Below are 19232 nucleotides of genomic sequence, written 5' to 3'. Positions count from 1 at the left end.
ACAGGGCGGCAGCCTCCTCCCTCCGTCCCTGGACTTTGTTCCTAAAGCCTCTGCTTTCTGCCCCATGCACTGGGGCCTCCCCCAGGCCTGCCCAGTGCCAAGCCCTTGGCCTGGCCTGCCCAGGGCCCCAGCAGAGTCACCAGGGCTGGCAATCCTGGCCAGAAGTGCAGGGGAGTGGCGTGACGGGGGACAGAAACCATCCATCACCCTCTCTGAGCTGAGCTGAGTGACCTGAGCTGGCGGGAGGGGCTCCAGGCAGGGGCTAATCTCTGTGTCCCTGTCCCTGTCCCCTCTGGTGCTGATCTTTAGAGGTTCTCCCGGATTTGCCCCGGCTCCCTGCTGGCGTCGTGCCTGCATACCCACAGCCGAGCCCTGCCTCCTGCCGGTCCCAAGGCCAGTGTCCTCCTCCTGGCCCCTCCTCCCACAGGACAGCCCCCCCCCACCCCCAGGGCCCCAGCCCTGTCCCTTGTCTCAGCAGCGGCAGCACTTGCTGGGCGGTCATTCTGTCTCTCCTCAGTGCCCCTCAGGGTTTGCTTGTCCAGGCAGCAGCGCCCCCCACCCCCGAGAAACAGCCCCGCAGAGCCTGATGCGCAGGAGCCTCGCTAGCCCCTGGGGTGGGGGGTTGGCAGGCGGAGTGACAAGCCGGGACTGTGGGCCTGGGGTCCCGCCAGGTGGGACTGTGCCCGCAGAGGGAACAGAAACGGGGACTCTCAAGGACAGTGGGCTCCAGCCCTGGGGGCGGCTCAGCCTCTGGAAGCCGCCGGCACCCGGACCCAGACCCAGATGTTGGAACGTGGCACAGCGTTCTGGAGGCACGGCACGGAGACGTGAGTTAGTCGTGCGGGGCGTCTCCTGGGGTGTCCTGACGGCCGGGGCACCCCCCACCTTGCCGCATCTTCTCACCAATGACCACCACATGACCCGCAGCGAGAGGCCCCCGGCGGCCTCCTGGGCCCTCATTCTCCTGACGCCCATTACCCTCATCAGGCACGTTCTGTGCTGTGGTCCTCGGCAGGCCCCACACCAGAAAGCGGGGCGTCTGTCCGCCAGAGCATCTGCTCTTCCCCACAGAACGCGTTGTAAGTGACCGCCGAGTTACAGCTCTCAGAGCTCAGAGATGTCCTCACAGCCCATCTCGCTGAGGGCTCCGCATGCCTCCTGCTCTCAGCCCCCAGGCCTCCCGAGGTCCCCTCCAGGCAGGTACCCCCTCGCCCACGCCCAGAAGGTCAGTGGGGGGGCAGTATCGCAAGGAGGGACCTGTGCTGGTCCTTCGGAGACAGCATTCCCAGGCACACACCCAACCTTCCTGCGGTGACAGCGGAAAACCTCTGGCCAGCCCTGGAGGTCGGGTCCCCCACGTCTGCACCGCGCTTCATACGGCGACCCAACGACCGCATCTCACCAGGAGGACGAGAACGGGGCCCCGCCGCGAGCACGGGGATGCGGGCCCCACGGGGAGGAGTGGACGGGCCCGGCCGGGAGCACGGGGATGCGGGCCCCACGGGGAGGAGTGGACGGGCCCGGCCGGGAGCACGGGGATGCGGGCCCCACGGGGAGGAGTGGACGGGCCCGGCCGGGAGCACGGGGATGCGGGCCCCACGGGGAGGAGTGGACGGGCCCGGCCGGGAGCACGGGCCCGGGCATGGCAGGCCTCCACCTCCAGCGTTCCCCAGCAGGGAGAAATGGAGGTCATGGTCTCATGCTGGGAGGTAGGGGGTATTTTCCCAGTGAGCTCTGGCTCCGCAGGGACAGGGCCAACTGCTCCCAGCCCCATAACGTGCCTTTCTGTGGACGGGGACACACGCAGCCCCGAGCCCCGAGACCGTTCTGCCCTGTGGGGATGGTGCAAAGAGCCAGCCTCCGTCTGGACGCCCGAGAGGACAGACGCCAGCAGCCCCAGCGGCCCGTGCGCCCCACGGCCACCCCACCCAGTCCAGCAGCACCACCAGCCCCTGCTGACGCGGCAGGACCTCCGTTAGACTCGGCCTGGGCGCCGCCCTGACCCTCACGCTGCAGACAGCCTCGGTCTGGTCCGGCCCCTCTCAGCAGCCAGCCGTGCCCCGACCCTGAGCACCAGCTGTGCTTACCTGAAAGTACCTCTGCCCACGAGGCCTGTGGCCACGTCTTGGCCACGCTGCCACACCGGGGGCTTCTGAGACCCGGGTGCGGGGGCAGGAGCATTTCTCCTGGGCTGGCTGGTGGCCACGTGGGGGACAGCAAAGGGCGCGTGCTCCCGACAGCATGGTGGCTGGTGGGAAGAGAGGGGCCCCAGCCGTGGGCCAGGCATGACCCTCCCGAGGCCCCGGCCTCTGAGGAAGCCTAGGATGTCACAATGCAGGCGCCTGGTCGAGGTGGGCGGGCCGACGCCCCCGACGACGGCCTATGGGGTGGCCCTGCCCCGGGCTGCGGGCAGGCAGTCGCCCTCCTTGGTGTGTGCCCCGGGAGAGCCCAGCCTCTGCCCTGCCGGCCGCCGAGCCCCAGAACCAACCCGAGGCGCCACCTGCAGGAAAGCTGGGGTCACGGCCCCGAGACCTGCTGGGTATGTGCGCGGGGCCATGGCTCTGCTCCGGGAGCAGGCCCGGGTGGGGACACCTGGCCACGGGCCCCACCGTCCCAGCTCCCAGCACAACCTCTGCTCCCTGCCGGGGGCCTCCTGGCCCTTCCTTCACCTCTTCCTCCCTCCCCCTCCCAGGGCTGCGGGGCAGAGGAGGGGGTCCTAGGACACACCATCCAGGCCGTCAGGCGCAGGAACTAGGGAAGGGGAGACCTGATCACGCAGCAGGGGGGGCACCAAGATGTCCGTCAGGGGCCAGGAAGGGCTCCCCTGCCCTAGGCCAAGTCTACAAGGCCCGGGTCAGGAGCAGGGCCAAGCTAGGACAGGCCTCTAGTTTGACCCCTACTGCCCCGAACTCCTGCAGCGTTGCAAGGCACAGCCAGTAGGCTCTGCGCGCTGGCCACGTGGACCGTCACCCCAACAGTTCTTAGGAGGAGGGAGAAGGAGACCGCTGGCTAAGCCAAGGGAGGGGTGAGGAGTGGCCCCGGGACGGCGGCCTCTGCCCCAGGCTCCCTCCCCTCTAGGCCAATCCACTCGCTGCCCCTGTGTGGAGCTTGGGGGTGGGGCCAGCTCTGGAGGCTGTGTGGGGTCCCCGGGTGAGAAATGAGCTGGTGCTGGTCCCCTCAAGGGCAGCGGCACGGGAACAGCACACCAGGGTCTGGTGGGGGTCACTGGACCCAAGGCCTGGTCTAACCACCTCCCTCCCACCCAGAGGTCAAGGAGCTGAGAAGTCAAATGAAGGACATTTTCAAGGTTAAGGCCTGGAATTTAACGCTCAACCAGCCGGCCCTGCAGAGACAAACCCGGGCCGGGCCTGCCCGGCGTGGGTGAGGCTGGCTGCACAGGGCGGGGGCCGAGGTGCGCCAGCAGGAAAGGGAGGCCGCGGGAGAGGAGCAGTGTAGGGGCTGGGGGGCAGGGAGGGCGCTCACGGACCTCCAACCCTCCCTCCGCCGAAACGCAGGAGTCCGCGGACACGAGGTCACATGGGTGACCGGGGCGGCAGGGGTGCGGGGCACAGAGGCTGACACGCAAACACGCCGCCCGCCTGATGGGCAGAGACAGGGGCCCGGGAGGGAAAATCGCGCGGCCGGTTCGCAGACTCTCTTTTATTCCAGCTTAAACCCTGCACAGCCTCCAAAGAGCCGCAGACGAGGCCGTGAGGCAGCCCTGGTGGTGTCGGACCCCCCGGACGCCCGTGGAAGGGGCCCCGGTGAGCTCCGGAGCGGGACTGAAGGTTCCGGCACAAGCGTCTGTCGGGGTCCTCGGACGCAGACTACTTCAGTCCACACCACGTACCGCAAGGCCGGGAGGCAGGCGGCCAGAGTGGCCGGTGTCCGGCGAGAGCGCCCAGCCGGCGGCTTCGCGTCCAAGTCGGCCCCAGGCTCACGTGCCTCGCTTCGTCCTGCGGCTTTCTAGCCTTTTGGGAGAAAGGGAGGGGTGAGAGTGAGCGGGCTGCGGGGCCTGCGCGAAGGCAGGGCTGCGGTCCAGACGCACGGACCGGCGCACAGGCCAGCAGCACTCTGGCCCCGGAGCCGGAGCCCGCCTTCCCCGAGGGGCCTACTCATCCCGGGGCTGCTGAGCAGCGGGGCCAGCTGAGCACGCCCTCTGTCCCTCGGAGGACAACGGTCTCTTTGGTCAGCCGTGAGCTGCTCCTCCTGGGGTCCCCGTCAGGGTCCTGCCTGGCCCCTTGGCCGGCAGCTGTTGGAGTAAGCGCCCGGTGACGGAGGGATAGAGGCTCTCCTGCTCGCATGGCCAGGGTCCGCCCCCTCCCTGCCCAGGGTCCCCCTCCCGATCATGCCTGACCCGGGAGGGCAGGGCTGCAACTGCCCCCTCGCCCCACAGACACAGCCACAGGACCCGGGGTCCCTGACCGCTGAGGGAGATCCCACGTTCCTCGCCAGTCCACTGGGCCTTTGGGGGGACGGAGTGGCCAGCATGGCGGAGCAGGTCTTTCCTGCCTCTGCCCTGAGACATGCTGGCCAGTGGGAACCTGTGTTTGCTGCACTGTGCCTGTCCCATCCCCCAAGGAGGGGCCCGTCCTCCGAGCTCCCGTGTTCCTCTGTTCGGCCTCCCTGGGGTGTGACCTGGACGCCGCCTGCAGCCCAGCACAGGAGGTCCCTGCGCATAGAGCCGTCACAGCCGGGGGTGACGGGGACGTTCAGGCAATGTCACGAAGACTGGGAGAGCTCTCACCTGCCCACTGTGGCACGTGGGATTCGGGGCGCCAGCCCTGCACAGCCCCAAATCCGCCGGTAACTCTTCATTGCCCCAAACTTCGCGAAGAGCCCACTACTGGCCAGAGCCGCGGCCACTAGTACATGCTGTGTGCGCCGTGTGGGTTCTCCCGGGAACGATGACCCTTACTGCGCCCCCAGAGATCACACGCCCCGCGAGGGGGCACCGGGCTTGCCCCCGGGGCGACTGTAGCTGCTGCCCATCCAGCGGTGTCCACCACAGACCGCTTCTTCCCTGCAGAAATCGGCCATGGATTGTCTGTGGATTAAGAACTGCTCCTTCGGAAGGCTTCCCTCGTCTTTGACACACCCGTGACGGCGTCCGCGATGTCCTCCGCCCTTGGCCGGGTGCTCAGCCTCCTCTGCCTGCCCAGGAGACACCCTGCAGGCTCCTCGCCGCCGCACTCCGGCCTGGTGACCCGCACAGTGGGTGGCCTGGGGGCTCCCAGGCGCTCTCTTGGTCGGCGTCTTTTGTTCTGGAATATCTACTCCTCTTTCCCGCTCTGCTGCCTTGTTTGGAGAAACGCGTTCTGCGGTGGCTTCCCGAGGAAAGCTGTGTGGAAAGTGCTGTGTCTGCGACCCCGCCCGCGAATGCCCCGGTCCTCTGCGGGCCCCTGGCCTGGGGACTGGAGCACAGCACTCCCCCCGCCCCCCGGGGAGGAGTCCACTCCGGCTCCTCTCTCCCGGCCCTTCCCGTGCGCCCTCCTCCCGTCAGCAATCTCAGGTCTCAGTTTCAGATCAGAAAGCAGAGGCTTCCTTCCTGCAGAGCCGCCTTCATGGACCCCCGCCGGGACATTGGTCATGGTCCAGGAACTGACGGGGTGTGTTGTCACCTGGGGTCCGCAGTGCCTGCCAGGGCTCACTCTTGTGTTGGACAGTGGCAGGTGTCCGTCACTGCGCGGTCACAGTGGCTCCGCTGCCCTGAGCGCCCTGCTCCTCCCTCCCGGCAACCACCGGTCCCCCTGTGTCTGCAGAGTCGGGCCTTTTCCAGAACGTCATACAGCCGTCACCTTCTCCGCTTGGCTCTCTCACCTGGTAACGTGCATTTGTGGTTCCCTCAGGTCTCTCTATGGCATGGTAGCTCATTCCTTTTTAACACCAGATGACATTCCGTGGGACCCGCAGACAGGGTGTCTCGACTGTTCCTCGTGACGGAGTAAAGCTGCTGCAGACATCCGTGAGCAGCTTTAGCAGGGACCGAAGTTTTCAGCTCTTCAGGTAACTGCCAAGGAGCACAACTGCTGAGTCTCCAGGTAAGAGTACATTTGATTCTGTAACAAATTACCAAACTGTTGTCCCAAGTGCTGGCACTTGGGACGTCCCGCGTCCCCACCAGCGGTGAACGAGAGCTGCTGCTGCTGCTCGTACCCTCACCGGCCTCTGGCGGGTCAGTGACTAGGGTTAGAGCCGTCCGCACGCATGCGAGTGCTATCTCTTCCTTTTAACGTGCAGTCCCCTAATGACGTGCACTAGCGGCATCTTTTCTAGCACGTCATGCCTCTGCATCTTTTTTGGTGAGGCGTCTGCTCAGACCAGATGCTTGAGCTCTGTTTTCTTTCTACAGTCTGGGTAGCAGCCCTTTATCCAGTGATGTGTTTTACAAGTATTTTTTCCAAGTTTCTGTCTTGTCTTGTTCTTTTCACAGCATCTTTCGTAGAGAAAACATTTTATATTTTAAAAGAAGTTATCAATTTTTTGTGCAATACCTTTGGTGTTGTTCTATGTAAAAACTCCCTGCCAACCCGAGGTCACCTGCCCTTTCTCCTGTTGTATTTCCCAGTGTTGCCTTTTCACGTCTTACCTTTCGGTCTGTGATGTGTTTTGGGTCAGCTTCCGTGAAGGTGCGCGGTCTGGCTCTCAACTCCTTGTCTCGCACGTGTCCCAGCACCGTCTGCCGAAGACGCCGCCTTCGCTCCGTCGAACGGCAGTCACTGCCCCACTGCCTGGGTCTGTTTCTCTGACCCACTGGCCCGTCTGTCTACTTTTTCACCAACGCCACACCGTCCTGATTACCGCACTTCGCAGGGAGCCTTGAGGCCGGGGAACGCCAGTCTCTGACCTTGTGCCTCCCCTTCAGTGTCCGTGTGATTCTGAGTCCGTGTGTCCTCTGCATCCAAACGTCAGCATCGGTTGTCGACAGCCGCAGCACAGCTTGCTGGGCTCTTGACTGGGACGGTGTTGAATCTCTGGTCTCCCCATCCATGAACATGGGATGCCTCTCCACTCACTTGGTTCTTTGATTTTGGCATCAGAGTTTTGTTTTCTCGGATGGATCCTGACATATTTTGTTAGATTTGTATCTAGCACCAGGTTCTTAAATTCAAATCCCACTCAGTTGCGGATGTACTGGTAAGCAATTGGCTATTATATATTAATCTTAGACCCTGCAATGTTGCCATGACCACTTCTCAGTTGCAGGAATTTTTTGTCAATTCTTTTGGGTTTTCTACATAGACAATGATGTCATTTGAAAACAAAAACAGTTGTAGCTCTTGCTTCTTAATCTGTGTATCTGTTACTTTTCTTGTCTTGTTGCAAAAGCTAGGACTTCCCACATGATGCTGGAGAGATGTTCCGAAGCGACGTCCCTGCCTTGTTCCTGACCTTCAGGGGAAAGGGTGGTTCTAGTTTCTCACCACGAAGGATGACATTCACTGTGGCTGTACGAGGAAGTTCACTGTATTAAGTCGAGGAAGTTCCACTGGTTTCCTTGTTTGCTGAAAGCTGTTATCACAGATAGGCGTTGGTTTTGTCAAATGTTTCTTTCTGCACCACTAACACGATCATGTTATTTCTCTTCTTTATTGTTACATAAATTCACCTTCAAACGCTGAATCACCCTTGCACACCTGGGATAAACGGCACTTGGTCATGGTGTCTTAATTCTTGTTATATGTTAAGTTTCATTTGCTAATTTTTTTAGGATTTTTAAAAAAGATTTTATTTATTTATTTGACAGAGAGAGAGATCACAAGTAGGCAGAGAGAGAGAAGGAAGCAAGCTCCCCGCTGAGCAGAGAGCCCAAATCGGGACTCGATCCCAAGACCCTGAGATCACGACCCGAGCTGGAGGCAGAGGCTTAACCCACTGAGCCACCAGGCGCCCCTTTTTGAGGATTTTTGCATCAACGTTCGGGAGAAACTGTAGTTCTTCTCTCATGTGACACCTTTGTTCTGATATCAGGGAAAAGCACGCTTCATGGAATGAATGATGATTTTTTTTCTCTGTCTGTGTTTTCTGGAAGGGATTATAGAGAACAGGTATGATTTCTTCCTTAAATGTTTGATAGAATTCACCAGCGAACCCAGTGGAAAATTATTACTGATTCAATTTCTTTAATGGCTAGCCATCCATTCAGATCATCTAGTCCTTCTTGTGTGGGCTCTGGCAGGTGGCGTCTTTCTGGGAACTGGCCCATTTCATGTTAGGTTATCAGGCTTGTGAACACAGAGCTCTTCCTAACACCAAACAGACTTTCGCTCCACAATGTGAAGCTTGAGACACAGACGTTTAGAAGCCGTAGGTCGGGTTCGGGGTATTTAAGGAGGAGGTTACAGCTGTAGACAACGGATCTGGAGAGAATAAAGCTGACCCGAGGGCAGGAACAGTTCTCTGGGCTGGGAAGGAAAAGATTCTGAGAGGAGGGGAGAGTCTGATGGGGGGACCCCCATGGCACGGCCCTGGCTCTCTGCCTGCACTCCCTCTTCCCCTGCCCCACACCGGGCCCACGGAGACAGGTGACAATGGAGCCGTCTGACGGGCTCTGCGGGCAGCTTCGGTGCGGAGCCGCTGCATTAGGGGTGAGACCCGCAGGCCAGAGCGCGGGCGGCCGGGGAGAGCAGGCAGGCTCTCCTACACCCGTGGGCAGCAAGGGCACGGAAGCGTCTGGGTCAGCCCACACAGACTGTCTGAGTCAGTCACTCTAGGGAGGGAGCACCTGGGTGGGTAACCGCGTCGTTCAGGGTGGGAAGCCGCCGTCGCTCTCACGACCCCGACCCCTTCTGCACACACCGCAGGCACCTACCAGGACCTGCAGACGGATGCACATGGCCAGCGGCTGCGTAAGAAGAGGCCGGCCTCCGCACTCCGCACCACACCAACACCGGCGAGCCTGCGGCCTGGCCGCATCTCTCACGGCCCCACCAGGCTCTGCTGGGCACGAAGCGTCCGCGAGGACCCCACAGGCGTGTCCCTAGCGTCTCCACTGATCAGGTGGTGGCACAATGCATCTGTGGGCTCGGTTGCCGTGGAAACACTCCCCTGTCCTCTAACCGGGATCCCGGGCAAGCCGGGAAACGGTCCCGCGATCGGAGAGAACACGTGCTATGAAAGGTGTGGCTCGTTCCCAGATTCTTCCCGAACAGTTTATTTTTACCCACAGCCAACAAATACTCACATCCTCCCAATCCCGTGCGCCAGGCCCGATTTCCTCGAGGAGCTCCATCCCCTGAAACCGTCCTCTGCGCTCGTGTGCTTTCTGAGGCTGCTGTTTCGGGTTTTCTTCCGGACACCCCTCTCGGAGGGCGCTGGGGACGCGAAGGGTGAGGGCGAGGACTTTACACGTCGTGTCGAGTCGCAGCGACTCCTCTGCCCACACAGGGGAGAACATGTTGCTTTTCCCTCCAGGCCACCCGTGGTCCCGGGACTCAGGAACAGTCATGACGCGCGACGGCGCAGTCACGGTGGGGCCACGAGAGGCCACGAGAGGCCACCTGTTCCCCCTTCAGGCAGCAGCTCGGGCAGGCCTAGGTGTTTAGAAGCGGCGAGAACACACACTATGTTGTCAACTTCAAGTCTAGGTAAGAAACGACACGTTCAGGACCGAAAGCTACACGCAGGGGAAGGTCTCTGTTTTTGTAGGAAACACAGAGTTGTAGCAGATCCTTAAACAGGATGCACTAGACCAGGATTTTAGACACATTGGCTCTGCCAACATCAGGGGTTCGGATGATACACATTCTTGTCTTTAAATACGAGAACACTGAGAGGGCAGAGCCTTCTGGAGGGCGTGCGGCAGGGGCGGCAGTGCCCGGCGTGCACCCTGGCTGTGGAGCCGGCACTGAGTCTGCTGGGAATGCAACCAGCTCCCCCTGGCCGGGTCCCTCCCTGACGGCCCGGCCCCACCCCTGCAGCAGGGTCTATGCTGGCTTGGCAAGCTCCTCCCAGCAGCCCCCCCAACCCTGCCCCACAGAGACCTCGAGTGTCCACACCTCTGACCCTGACTACAGGGTGGTCGGAGGCCGGGGCTCTCTGACAGTGACACTCATGAGCTGTGAAGGGGCAGCTCCCTCTCCGTGTTCATCTAAGTCACTCCACGTGGCCGGAGGTTCATCCCATGTGCAGACCGGCGAGACTGTCCCCAAGTGTTCTAGGCACGAAGGAGGCATAACTCCCCAGAAAGAATAGCCCTTCACAGTTCATGCGCCCCAGGCCTCTCGCGTCACGCCGAGTGTGCAGCGCCCTGGAACACACAGCATGTGTAGGCCAGCGGTCGGGCCGGTCCCCTGGCAAGGCTCCACACACCCACAGCTCACTTCCACTTGGGCTTTTGGTGCCCAGAGTGGGGCTGGTGCAGGTCAGAAGGGAGCAGCTGGAGAAGCACGAGGGGCCCAGGAGACAGTGCCCAAGCCCCGGGTCTTCCAGCAGTGTCCCCGGCTGCCCGTGGCCCCCGGCGAGTCTGGGGGGAGGTGCTGGGTGTGGAGCGGTGGAATCATAGCTCAGTGCCTCGTGTGCACAGATTTAGTTCGGGTGGGTCACCGCGCCAGCCGCGCCTGGCAGCGGCTGCGGACGGGTGCGGGGCTCAGCGGGCATTCCCGGGGGCCACACGCTAGGTCGGCATCGGGACTGAGTGAGCACGCCCCCGCAGCGTGAACACGGGTGACGACAGAGACGCAGGCCCCCCAGCAGCCATGGTCGCTGCAGGGGAGCGTAGGCACCGCCCCCACTCCCTGGAGCAGGCAGGTGGCCGGGCCCTCGGCAGCTGCCCAGGAGCACTGCACGGTGGGGGCGTCTGCGTGACTTGGACCCTGGGTACCAACCTCTTGTCTTTACTTGCTTTTGATGACTTCTCTCTGCTTGACCTCACTTTTCCAGACGGATCTGCCGGCGTCTTCTCACTGTCTACCAGACCCACGGCAACAGGAATCTTTGACCTCACCTGGGAGAACATCAGATGTTTTCAGGAATCTGCGGGAGCACTGCTGTCCACACAGAGCCCGGTGCCCGGCGGTGCCCATCCTGCCTCCACGGGCAGCGGTCTCAAGGAAGCCACGCGCCACCCACTCCTGCCCCAGTCGGCCAGACGCGGGCCGTGGGAGAGCAGGGTAGCAGGCCCGGGGATGCCAGGAGGGCCAGGAAGTGGGTCCCTGCCCGAAGTTCGGTCACGTGTATGACAGGCCCCAAGTCCCTCCCGTGGACGCAGATGTTTCCAGCTGCTGAGTTTCAGGCGAGTGCAAGCGCTCGCCCACTGCTGAGAGGCCGAGAGAAGGGAGATCGCGTCCTCGCCGAGCCCATGTCGCGAGTTCGCGGCTGGGCGATGAAGGACCTCATGCACCCACACAAATAAATGCTGAAGACCCCAGAGCAGTGCTTCAGTGTTGGCTTTTTGGGACACAGCGCACTACGATTCCAAGTGAAGACCTCAGCGACCACGGGCCCCAGGTGGAGAGGAGAGAGAGATCTTGACTATTCCCCCCCACTCCTGGGGGTGACGTCCGAGAGCAAGACTGATTTCTCCCCAGCACAGGGGCACAGACCTGTGTGTGTGTGTGTGTGTGTGCCCGTGCGCATGCACCTGTGTGTGTACCGGTGTGTGCATGTACCCGTGCGCTCGTGTGTGTGCACCTGTGCGCACCCCTGCCTGTGTAGCTCTGTGCATACCTGACTGTGCCTGTGTGCGCACCTGTGCCCGGGGATCTCGTGTGTGTATGTGTGTGTGTGTGTGCACGCGCGCGCGTCTTCAGTGCAGCTGTGTGTGCACCTGTGCCCAGGGATCTGTGTGTGCGTGTGCACCTGTGTGTGCACCTGCAGGTGTTTGTGCTTCCGTGTGCCTGCCTGCGAGGAGGCTCGCCCCTTCGGCTGTCAGGAAGTCGGGCAGGGGGAGGACAGGGCCAGTGCAGGAGTGCGGAGAAGGGCAGGGCGGGCCCTGGCCTTACCAGGCCGCCTCCCGTAGGCGTCTAAGTGGGATCCGCGTCGCGCGCACTCAGGGTGGAGTGTGCCCCGTACGACCCGGGAGCTGGCGTGCAGGTACAGAGGGGACGTCGCGCAGCCCCCCGCCCTGACCCCCAGGCTGCCCCAGCCCAGGACCCCCAAAAAGACACTGTGGTGTGCCTCAGCCTTAGGTGGGGGTACTTGTCCCTCCCCTCCACTGGCTAAAGACCCGACTCCTCCCCCGGGAAGGACACAGGGCGGTTGGAGGGCACAGCAGGAGGTGGCTGGGCTGCAGGGGGTCTGCTTGTTGCCTGGCCTCAGGCTCCGTCTGCACTGCAGGGACCACCATGCCCCAGGGCTGGACAGGACCCTCCCCCCACAGCCCCCATACCAGACTCTGCCACGGAGGCAGGGGCTCCCTCGGCGCCTCCTCCGCTGTCCTCCCGGTCTGGGCGTGCTCCCGCAACCCCCGCAGCACTCGCTCGTCTCTGGGGCGGGGGGACACGCAGCACCTTAGCGGCATAGCCCGAGAGAGCCCCAGCAGAGCTCCGCCCCAAACCCATTTCTGTCCCTCACCCAGACACACGGGAGCAGCTCGTCTGCTCCTGTCCTGCAGCTTCGTGCAAGGGGACAAGCAGGACCCCCAGCCCCTGCCAGCACTGGCATCAGGACCCTGCCCCCAGAGAACAGGCCAGGTTCTGGCTACCAGCTGGGGTGTCAAAGGCCTTCATGGTCCCCTCCCTGCCCCTGCACCATCACCCACGTGTCCCTCTGCACAGTGACCCCCGCCCCTGCACCGTCACCCCCCTGCCCCCCTGCATGGCACCCACCCCCGCACCGTCACCCCTCTGCCCCCGCACTGGGCCCTCCCGGCAACAGCACCCCTGCCTTACTGCCCGCAGCACAGAGGTGAGGCTGAGCACCAGACCTTTGCGAAATTTCTGAACTGAACATAAAAGCCAAGCCCTGGCTTGGCTGGAGGCTGCTCGGGGGATGGGGTCCCAGCAAGTGCTCGCTGGCCCTGGGCCTCACCCACAGCACACTCGGGGGTCCCCCGCCTTCCTCTCCTGCAAGCACGCTGCTGCGCCCTCCCAGGGTTCCCGAGCCCCTGCCTCAGCCGAGCCGGGCTCTCCGCTGCTCCAAATCCAGGCGCGACTCTCCGCGGCCGCACCCCTTGCCCCTGGACACAAGGCCTCCATCTGAGCGTCTTGGTGAAATGAGACGGAAGCGACCCAGCCTTTGTGAGGCCCCGGGGTGAGGTTCTTGGGTGGTGTGACGGTGGCCCGCAGGCCGTGCTGAGTCGAACAGGACAGCACTCTGCCCGCGGCCACCAAGGAGGCCACGGAACATCATCTCAGGCCGACGGCAGGGAAACCAAGAAGACAGCGTTCCCCTGCCCTTGAATTCAAGAGCTTCTTTCCACGGAATAGTGCGGCACCGCGGGCAGCGCGCGAGCCGGCCATGCCGGGGGGCGAGCGGACTCCCTGCCCCCTGCTTCCCGCCGTGATCAGCGTTTCCCCAGGCACCAGTGCCCTGCACACTGTCCCGTGTGCCGTCCGGACCACAGGCTGGGCCGGGAGGGGCAGAGATGCCACACGGGCAGGTGCCGGGGTGGCCACTGTCACAAAATGCCACTAAGAGACGGGGTGCAGCGAGGGAGGAGGGGACCCTGGCGGTCAGGGCCAAGTCCATGCATTTGCTCTAGGAGGGCTCCGTCGTGAGCCCACACACGGGTGTGCCCGCTCTGCAGACCCGCCCTGCAAAGCCGTGCGAGCTTGGGGTGAAGCAGCAGGACCTGCCTGCCCTGGAGCCCGGACTCCTGCCAAGGGCCTCTTTGAGGGTTCTCGGGGGGATGGCCTGAGCTCAGGCCAGGTGGTGGCCCGGCACCTGTGGCCCGGCGTGACCCTGCGGGCTGGCGAGGACTCCCAGTGCAGCACAGACACACCCGAGGCTCACCCAGCCCAGAGCAGGGAGCCCTGTGATGCCCGCAGCTCTGAGGGCCCGAGTGCTCCCTCCTGCCACAGAAGGGACTGGATCCCCAGGACAGGGTGTCTTCTGGGGTGGGGGGGACCAGGCAGGTGCACCGCTGACACACTGCGTTTGCCAGCGAGTCTGTCCCCATCAGGGTCCTGAGAGAAAATATGCTCACACGGGATGATTTTAGGGCTGAGGAAGGTCTGTTCGCAAGGGCAGCGGCGGGCGGCCCCCAGGGCCAGAGCAGGAGCCCGGGGCTGGAATGGGGCCACAGCCACCCCAAGCCCCAGAAGGAGAGACTCAGGTAGACTCACAGGGAGGCTCCAGGGGAGAAAGACCCTTCCTCTCTCCCTCCTCCCCAGTCTCCTGTTGGGGCCCCCACTGGCCAAACCCAGCCAGGAGAGGGGCACTGGGGTCCAACGGACGCAGTCCACACTGGACGGCCTCCCAGGGCCCAGAGCTCAGGGGAGATGGGTGGTTGGCGGAGCTGGAGGACACAGGTGGCCGTGAGCACAGGCCCCAGCTGGGCTCCTACAGGGCAGACCGGATCGCCGCCGCCAGCGACACGGCCCATGAGCTGGGACAAGAGTGGGCTGTCTCGGAGCGCACATCTGCAGCGTGGCCTTTCCTCAGAGCAGAGCTGTGAGCAGGGGACTGGCAGGAGGGAAGAGGGGCTGAGAAAGGAAGAAGCCAGAGAAAAGGTGGCAGGCGGGCTGGGGAGGACACGGGGCAAGGACAGCCCGAGTCTGCGTCCACGGCGGCCCGAGACCAAGCCAGACGGAGAGCAGAAGCCGCCCCTCTCCAGAGAAGTCGCCTCCACCAGGCCTGGCCCCAGACCCCCACAGGAGCAGGACCACAGCGGCGCGGACAAACACTCACCGTCTCTGCTGCCCTGTCGCCGTCTGCTTCTCCCGGTGCTCACGGATGGCCGCAGTCCTGGTCTCTTGGGGCCTCCTGGTGGGAAGCCGGGCGTGCTGCAGAGATGGTGCCAGAGCCGGCAGGACACTGGTGACGGAGGGCAGCTTCTTCCTACAGTCCCAGCCCCCACGAGGCACACTCGCCCTTGGAGGGCCCCTGCTAGAACACAACATGCACCGTGGACAAGCAGGGCCTGGGGGCAGACGGCACGACGCGGCCGCCCTCCCGGGGCCCCATAGCCTGGGTGCCCTGCTCCCGGGGCTGCGGGCCGGCTCCGACTCTGAAACACCCGCAGAATCCCGGAGCGCTTGGGCCAGGTAGCCAGGACTCAGCAGGACGAGCGCCCGAACTTGTTCAGAAGCAGATCCGCGACCGGGGGAGGACAGGGAGGGAGAGGTTTCCACGAGGCAGGCGTGGGACTGTCAAGGCCGCGTCACAGCCGGGCGCCCACCTCACATGCTTCCCCTGCTTCCGAGATGGTCACCCGTTCATCAGACCTGACCGAGTTTTCAAGCCCCAGAACCGGGGAAAGAACAGTGTGATAAACCCTGAACACCTCCCGCGCAGGAAGTGCGAGGTTTCCGTCCACTTCTCCATGCGGCTCGGCCCTGCCCACGCACGCTCACCCGTCCGAACAGCCCGTCCACAAAGCTGGACCCCCACAGGCATGCTGGACACATGTCCTTGTGTCCACAGAGCTCAGCTGTGTGGCGCCGTGAGCCAGAGCAAGCACGAGGGTTCTGCGGCCCCGCCCCCACCCCCAATCCCTGTCCCGGCGGAGAGGCTCCCCCCACTCCGAGAACACATGGTCTACATTCACCGGTAAATACTCCCTTTACATGTATGTTCACGCTTGCGTGCACAGGGACACACACACACACTCTGGGTCTTCTCTTGTGTAAGCCTCATTGTGGGGTCCACGCTCTGGGTAACCACCATCCCAAGCCAGTCTCGGTGTGCACGGCACAATAAATGCTGGCCGGGCACGGCCTGGCATCCGAGAAGTTAACTGCAAAATCACATTACAGCTCTGGAAAGATCCAAAAACACGCCACAGCTTCTAAATTTTACCTGAACACGTGTCTCGGGCCGGAGTGCTCTTTCTCCTTCGTGTTTAATGCTGCCCTGAGGTTTGGGGGCAGCTCCAGCGGTAAGAGCTGGTTTTCAAGCAGTTCTGCTCGCTCCTGCTCGACGATCTCCTGCCTCAGCTTCCAGAAGCGCTTGACCTCCTCCTCGCCCGGCCAGTCTTCCGAGGAGTCGGCGGACTTCCGCAGCTCACTCAGGTCTAGCTCCTCGACAGGCGGGAAAAAGGACGCCTCCCGGGAACGAACGGCGTCTTTGTTGGGCGCAGTGTCCTCCTCAGATAAATACAACGAGGGCGGCGGCAGCTCACTTAGGTTCATCGTTGTAACTGGCGAAATCACTAAGAGAACCACACGTTCTTGTAGTAGGCTGGACTGGGACACCAGCCTCCCAGAACCAAACAGACCCAGTGACCAGCTCCCCCTGCAGAGAAGGGGGGTGCAGGCTCCATCTACAGAGAAGGTCTGGGTGGGGGTTGGGGGTGGGCTCTCTCTGCAGGGATTGCCTGGGGGGGGCGGGGAAGGCCCCCCTGCCCCGTGGCCATCACACTCCACATAAATCTTTTAATATCTTTACTTCTTACCAATTTTTAGCCCATATGCCTACTGTTTCTCTTTGGAAGTTTTAAACACTTTCATCTCTAGATAAATTACCTGGAAGAAAATTCGCCAGGAATACTCCTGCCTTTAGGACTAGGCTCAAAGGTCCCCTCACGAACGGACCAGCTCTGGACCAGCTCCGGACGAGTAAGCCCAGCCTCCCACGGCAGCTCCCCTACCCTCACCCGAGAGAACCAGCACAGGTCATGCTGACATAGACTCCTTCTTGGCTTTGGGTTTCTCAGTGATGGCAGTGGATTCTGATCCGCAATTAAGAGGTCAGGCTGGTATACTCTCTGGGAAACAGGAGATTCACGATTCCTAGTAACAGGTTGGCAGCCGACAAAACAGACGCATGAGCTGACCGCTGGCGCCCCACATGCTCTTGGCCTTCACCACTGCAGAGCCTGCTGACCTCACTTCCTGCAGGGCTGGAGACCTGGGCACCCGCCCCCAGGGGAAGCCCTCGACTCAACCAAGTGTTGCTGGTCCCGCGGCACATGTGCCCTACTCCCTTGCTCTGCTGGGAGGAACTCCCGGACCTGAGTTCAGCAGTGGCCCTTGACAAGTGTCACCTCGTAGATCACCAGTCCTGACCCAGTCAACATGGGTGGCACCCAGGAGGCTACGTGTGACCGTGGAGGCCCCGTGGGGCTCCTGCTCCACGTGGCAGCCAGCAGGACCAAGCACCGGTTCAGGCCACATCTGCCCCACTCCGCGCGACACTGGCTTCCTCCCTCCCCTCCCCATCTCCCTGCCTCAGCCTCCACGCTGCCCTCTGGGATCTCCTCCCCGGTCCGTTACGGCCCTTGACTCCTGACTCGGGAGCAGCTTCTGGGGGACTCAAACCAAGACACTTGGCAAATATAATCAGTGTTTTAAAAGTCGGCATACGGGGCCGTTTGTTTGGATTTGGGATGAAGGTGATTTGAGCACGGCAGCACTGTCTCATCACTTCGGGCGCTCCTTACGTTACCGAGGTGGACTAATTATTTACATGATGTGACTAGATCACGTATATAACTACCGTGGCTGTTCCAAATGGATGCGTTTTCTTCGCTCCAGAAGTCACGTTTTAGGTAGTGAATGTTCAGCTATTCCGAAGTGAGCGTCTGGAATGCTTACTTCTTCGTTGTGCGCAGCCACAATCCTCCCTGATCTCCGCCTCCTCTGAGTGTGATGCTCGCTCACCCCCCACAGGCTCTATCGGGGGCATTGAGAACGCAAACCCAGGAGCACAGAACCAAGAAAAGACACGGCTCTGGCAGGTCAGTGCAGACACCTGAACCCAGTGTGAGTCCCGCAGAGGACACGTGAGGCCCCTGTGTACTCCTTGTGACATCATTAGGGACCAGACAGCCTCCCTAGTCCTGGCTTTAAAAAGCACTAACTTCAGTGTTATTGCTGTTTGTTGCAGTACTTGTCCCACAAACCTTGAGAAGTTAAATCTTGGAGGGCAGAGTTCTGGGCAGCATAGATCTGCAGATAGGCCAGGATCGCACGCAGTCCCTTCTGCACCACGAGCGGAGCGGGGAACTCCAGCGGGCAGTGTCTCAGGTTCAGTGCTTTCAGCGAGGTCACATTCCCTGCACGCAAGAGGAAAGCCCAGAACTTCATACTCTTCCATGGAATCGATAGGCAGAGGAAATTTTTTGCACATTAAAGAAAAAAATAAAGACTTATTGAGGATTTGGGGCAGACAGACAGATGTCTGCACTTTACTCTGAACAAAGCCTGCAGGGAAGGCAGGTCGCAGATGAACCTCAGGCCACAGGAGTGAGTGAACAAATGAGGGAACGCAGGAAAACCGGCCTAAGTGGGGGCGCAAAGTCACCGCATCACGTAAAGTGCCTGCGTGCAATGACAAAAACCCCTCAAAGGGATATAAAGGAAAGGCACATGGGACCCACACTCAGGAAACAAGCAGTCACTAGAAACTGTCCTCACGTCAGTTCAGATATCGGAGGAAGCAGACAACTTCGAAGGAGCCACAAATATGTTCAAAGGAACGCAGAAAACCATGCTTAAATAATCAGAGGAAAACATGGTGAAATGACTCAACGAGTCTTTAATGTCAACAAAAACAGAAATTCTAAGAAAGAACCAAACAGCAGTCCTAGAGTTGCAAATACGAAGCCCAGAAAGAAAAGTGCACCAGAGGGACCAACAGCAGACACAGATGACAGAGGAGACAAGCGAACTCGAGATAAAAAGCTTCCGTGCTGACGATCAGAGAGAAGAACGGTGAAACCAGGGGCGCGTGGAGGTCAGTGGAGCAGCAGCGCGTGTGCTGACTGGTGGGAGTGCAGCAAGCCCCAGGGACGAGGGGGGCGAGCAGAGCGGCACATGAGGACACTGGGCAAAGGCTTGGGTGACAGACATCAGTGTAACCTCCAGGACGTTCAACGATCAAGTAAGATGAGCCAAAGGCAATCACACTTAGAAACGTCAAAACCACTGAAATGCAAAGAAAAGTAAACGATCTTGAAAACAGCGCAAGAGAAACATACACACAAGGGGACAGCGAAAGTAACTTCCAGCTGAAGAGAGTGGAGGCCAGAGGACAGGGAACAACATATTTGGGGGCTGGAGAATCCTGCAGATCAAGGGCCCCGAATTCACCAAAACCGTCCTGCTGCAGGAAAAGCGGCTCCCCGGAGCCGGCCCGCAGCAACGACTAAAGTGAACTCGCAACTTCCGAACTCCCCTGCCGTGCACACA

At 61.5% G+C, this 19232-nt stretch overlaps 1 protein-coding gene across 9 annotated transcripts in view; it reads right to left on the bottom strand.

Moving 5' to 3' along the window:
- Window positions 1-3639: 3639 nt before the first annotated feature.
- Window positions 3640-19232, bottom strand: part of LRRC27 (leucine rich repeat containing 27) — a gene marked incomplete at its 3' end in the record, with an annotated part of 28897 nt that continues 13304 nt past the window's right edge. For 2 of the 9 annotated variants that reach the window (XM_082721556.1, XM_082721555.1), the window contains 7 exons: window positions 17945-18097; window positions 15901-16252; window positions 14791-14988; window positions 12329-12425; window positions 10827-10945; window positions 9185-9314; window positions 3640-3971 (listed from right to left, as the gene is read on the bottom strand). In XM_082721556.1, coding sequence (XP_082577682.1) covers window positions 3828-3971; window positions 9185-9314; window positions 10827-10945; window positions 12329-12425; window positions 14791-14988; window positions 15901-16252; window positions 17945-18097 — 1193 coding nt within the window. Of the gene's footprint in view, window positions 3972-9184; window positions 9315-9450; window positions 9584-9998; window positions 10250-10826; window positions 10946-12328; window positions 12426-14790; window positions 14989-15900; window positions 16253-16696; window positions 16784-17944; window positions 18098-19232 lie in introns of those variants that run through there. The other 7 variants (XM_082721557.1, XM_082721561.1, XR_014309123.1 and 4 more) reach the window with 7 other exon arrangements.

The sequence above is a fragment of the Mustela nivalis genome (assembly GCF_964662115.1).
Source record: "Mustela nivalis genome assembly, chromosome: 2".
NCBI classification, from domain to species: domain Eukaryota; kingdom Metazoa; phylum Chordata; class Mammalia; order Carnivora; family Mustelidae; genus Mustela; species Mustela nivalis.
Note: the sequence above shows the minus strand (reverse complement) of the source record. Positions and strands in the feature narration are given on the sequence as shown.